General features: G+C 30.3%; 1 protein-coding gene across 1 annotated transcript; it reads left to right on the forward strand.

Annotated features, from left to right (window-relative positions):
* Positions 1-2,129: 2,129 nt before the first annotated feature.
* Positions 2,130-3,516, forward strand: LOC114193386 (uncharacterized). Its single transcript, XM_085665302.1, has 2 exons — positions 2,130-2,971; positions 3,109-3,516. The coding sequence occupies exon 1, from the start codon at positions 2,239-2,241 to the stop codon at positions 2,833-2,835; it is 597 nt and encodes a 198-aa protein (XP_085521428.1). The 5' UTR covers positions 2,130-2,238; the 3' UTR covers positions 2,836-2,971; positions 3,109-3,516.
* Positions 3,517-4,570: the final 1,054 nt, after the last annotated feature.

Raw genomic sequence — 4,570 nt, forward strand, 5'->3', positions numbered from 1 at the left:
TGGTTAGAGTGATAACTAAAATGTTTAATTATATATTTGGTCCTCGTATTTGTTAGATTGGTTCAATTTTATTTCCCTTTCTTTTTAGTTCAATTAAGTCCTCATTTTCTTAAAACATGAAGTCCTCATTATCTTAAAATTAGTCCAATTTGATCATTTTTATTTAAAAAAAAAAACATAAATGGTCACTTCTTAGGTAATTATCGTGTTATAGTGACAATGTCACATGTCACTGCCATGTGGTCGTGCTTGTTTTTAATTTAGTTCATATATTTACAATTTTGATTTGGTTTAGTTCCAACTTAATTTTTTGTTTAAATGGAATGATTTTGGTTCCTCCTCAATTTGAGACCAAGTTAGTAATTAAGTTTAATTATAACTTACATATACATTTTAAAATAATTTGTTAGAATTTTACATAAAATCACTCCACCTAATATTCAAATTAATGTTATTTTTTACAATTTTACATAAAAAAAATCCCTAATTAAACTTATACTTTTTTTAAAAACATTAAAAATATAAAGTCACACTTGTAATTTGTAAAAATTTATATTTGTCACATAAAAAATTTAAAAATTACAAATGTCACGTTGACATTTTTAATATTTTTATGTTAACTATAACTTAAATAATAATGTAATTTAAATAAGTAAATCCAATAAAGTTGCATGTCAAAGTTTGTAAAGGGAATAAAAAATGGACAACATAAAAAAGAATATAATAAAATTAATATATGAATAAAAATAATTTCATATTAATATGTAAAAATATATTTAATATAAAGTGTATAAATTTCTAATTATTATTTTATAATCATAAAGTAGATTGAGTATCGTATACTAAAATTATTAATTATTATTTTAAATATAACAAGTAATAAAACTTTAATAAAAATATAATTTTAAGTAACATGTAACATTGTAAAATAAAATAGTCATATGTATAAATCATGTGAAGATAAAATAATTAATATGAGGATTGAATTATATATATTTTTTTCTCAAATATGATTTAACAGAATATGAGATTAAATTATATTAACTGATTTGAATAGAACGGTTTATATAAATGAAATAAAAATTTGATGAAAGAAAAAATTAAAATTCTTATTCTCAGTTAGAAAGTAAAAAGTAAAAAAAGTAATATTTTGTTGGTAGTTTCTTTCCTACCTAAATATCAATTAGTTCATTTCCTTAATAAATACTGAGGTTATACTCTTGCTTTCCTACATAAATCGTAAAAACTAAATCAAATTGGACTGCATTTGATTTCAATTTGATTTTTGAATTTTATATTAAATTTAAATTAAAAAAATACCGAATTACATTTGATTTTTATGTTTGGTTTGAGTGACTACGTAATGAAAATCAAACTGAACTCAAATATTCTTACTCTAGCATAATTGATTGAAATTTACTTTTGAACATTTAAAACTTTCAAGAACATTATTATTGGACTTCATGATAATTAAACTCATTTCTTGCGAAAGCAATATTTGATTCAAAAGAGATACTATATCCATTTGGAAAAGTCTTTGAAAATTTAATTTACATTCCTCTTAAACTTAATCTTTATATTAGGTAGATGTACCAAAATAATATTTTTAGGCTAAAATAATTAATCATTGGGTCAATTAATTATGCAATTTAGAAGATATGTCACGCCATACATATTCCAAAACCTTATTAAAAGTCTGAATTATATAATGCTGCCAATCAAATTCAATAAAAAAAATAACTGTATTCCACTAGTACCGTATACGTATATTTGTATTTTGTTGTTAAAAAATTAGAGCGAAAGTAGTTAGGCCATTAATTATGCGTCGTAACAACATGGTCAAGTATAAACGCCTCTTCATCGTGTGGAAGATTATTCAAAAATGGTAGGGAAATGGTTGACTGCGGTTAGTTAACTCTTCATTAACCCATCATCACGGCATTAACCTTAGTTGTTATGGTCCACGTGGCACTCGAGGAAACCTCCTAGTAAAGATCAACGGTTCCAGTTTCACATCGTTACCTAAACTCATTTAACCATGGTTAAGTTGGTCAATTACGAAAAAGCCTCCAAAAGAGAAGTTAATGACGAGTGCGAACCGTGCGTTAAAGACTATAAGAGAAGCCTCTGAGAGTCGCTAGGTTTGCCGAACCAACTCCTCAAAGGGGACTTAGAAGAAGAAGAATACGAAAAGTCCTTTTTGCCCTTTTTCTCTCTGTTTTCTTTTGTTGCTTATGAATGGCGAGTTCTTCCAGAACAACAAAATCTAGTGGACCAGTGCTTCGTTCTTCTCTCTCACATTCTACCAAATTCTGTTCTTATTCAACGTCAAACGCACCGTTTCGCTCGTCTTCTTCAAGCTTCTTCGACAATTCTCACTCGCACATGCCGCACCGTTCAACTTCCCCGACGCGTGTTAACGTAATCAGCACGGCGCCATCTCCCTCCGTCCGGTTTGCCCTCGACCGATCCATCTCCCCGAGCCGGACCGTGTCGAGCCACGTAATCGTCAAGAAGCACCACCGCCACGTTACGGTTCAGAAGAAAACGTGTATGTGTTCCCCTACCAATCATCCCGGTTCGTTCCGCTGCAGCCTCCACAAGAACAGTCACAACCACACATCCGCCGGTTCGTTTCCCTCAAACCGGCTCAACATGCGTCGTTCCGCTATGAAGAACTCGCTCGTCAGAATCGGAGGCGTCGAAGGTGAGTGGGTGAAACGCGCTCTCACCGCGTTGATTCGTCCTTCCTCGCATCAACAGAGGAGAAGATCCGCGTTCGAACCGAGACCGAGTCGTCTCTCGATCATGTCCAAATCGGAAGAGGATCTGTAAATTTCTTATCTCTCTCATTACAGGTTTTGAATCGCCGCCGCACTAGGAGGATTCATCGCCGCACTAGGAGGATTCACCGGCTGCGTCGCCCTTTTTTGCATAGATCTAAGAAGTTGGACTCGAAGAATTGGTTATTGTACATAACATTTGCTATGGAAGGAGAATTTTGGACAATTTTATTTTCAATTAAAACGCAACCAAATTTACACTAAAAAAAATAAAGGCTAATAACCTCTATTCACAGACTCTGATTTGCAAAATTTCAATTTTCAGAATTCGAATTAACAAATGGAATTGACGAGTTTGTTATGCTTGTGGGTGCCATGGATACCATTAATGTTCTGTGTGGAGTTTTCGTGTCATCTGTGTGGTGGTTTCGTGGCCGCTGCTGTTTCCGTTGACTCTCCGTTATCTTTGTCCAGTTGCTTTGTGTTTGGTGCAAGGTATATTTTTATTTTTAATTTTTTATTATTTGCAATATTTATTTAATTGCAAGTTTAGTTGTGCAGCTGTTTGGTGCAGGGGCTTTGATGGTGGAGCTACATTCAACATTTTAAAAGCGGATATTTAAAAAATATTTTAACAAGAATCTGAAAAGTGGAAAGAAGAAAAAGAAAATCTAACTATTTATGTGAGTAATTAACCAATAAACATACATATATTGATTTAATGTTACAATAATCTTTTGTGAGACAGAGGAAACTAGTTAAATTGAATATTATAATTATCAAATAATTATATGAAAAAAATGGCATTATTTAAATTTGACAACCTTTTCTTTCGAAATAAAAATCGAAATAAAAATGACATCTTTTAAATGTTTTCATTCTTTTATTCTTTTTATTTTTATTTATTTTAAAGAAGATGTCATCCTAAATTACTTTTTCATTTTTTTATTTATTTTTATTTTAAAAAAGATGTCATCCAAAATTATAAGAAAAAGTTAACAAAATTTAAATTGAAAATATCCTTATTCTTAAAAGTATCTACTTCACAATTCTAAATAATAATTTCTTAATTATATTTATTTTATTTTTAAACTTTGGAAGTAAAAGTAAAGTTTTTTTTAAGACCTACTCATTTCCTATTCTTTTAAGTACGCTCCATTGTAATTTCATGCTTTTATTGAATAAACACTTTTTTTTACTTTTTTGCATATGTTTGTTCAGTTCACATGAAAAGGTACGATGTAATTGAATGGTAGGGAAAAATAACGTGACAGTTCTCACACGAAAAGTACTACAATATTACTAGATTCTAGAAAGCAAAGAAAATGAGGTGGTAGAAGGAGAAGATGACACTTTACCTGCAATTTGAAAACTAGCATAATAGATTTATATATTTAAACTATTATAATAAGATTAGTTGAGAGAAATAAAATGAGAAAGCTAATTAAGTGAAAAAGGTGATAAATAGAATAAAAATAAAAATAAGTTATTTCTTTTAAAAAATAGGTTTAAATACATTTTTTGTCCTCATTTTCGTAGTGTTTTTTGCGAATGATCCTCATTTTGACAGAATGTTTAAAATGGTCCTCATTTGTACTGAATGTTTAAAATGGTCCTCATTTTCGCAATTCGTGTTTTATTTGGTCCTTTCCTATAACGCCGTTTAAATCATTAACAGAGTGGCACAGTTTGTATTAGGGTGTGTTACGTGTACTGTACATATGGCACGCCGTTTCAACCATTTCTCGAACTACCAACAATGCACGAAGTGATACAACACGGTTGTC

Source organism: Vigna unguiculata, chromosome 8 (assembly GCF_037176805.1).
Source record: "Vigna unguiculata cultivar grain cowpea cultivar isolate G323 ecotype 2 chromosome 8, ASM3717680v1, whole genome shotgun sequence".
NCBI lineage: Eukaryota > Viridiplantae > Streptophyta > Magnoliopsida > Fabales > Fabaceae > Vigna > Vigna unguiculata.

What these genes read in the sequence shown, in the direction of transcription:
- LOC114193386 (XM_085665302.1), top strand. Translation starts at nt 2,239, where the DNA reads ATGGCGAGTTCTTCCAGAACAACAAAATCTAGTGGACCAGTGCTTCGT.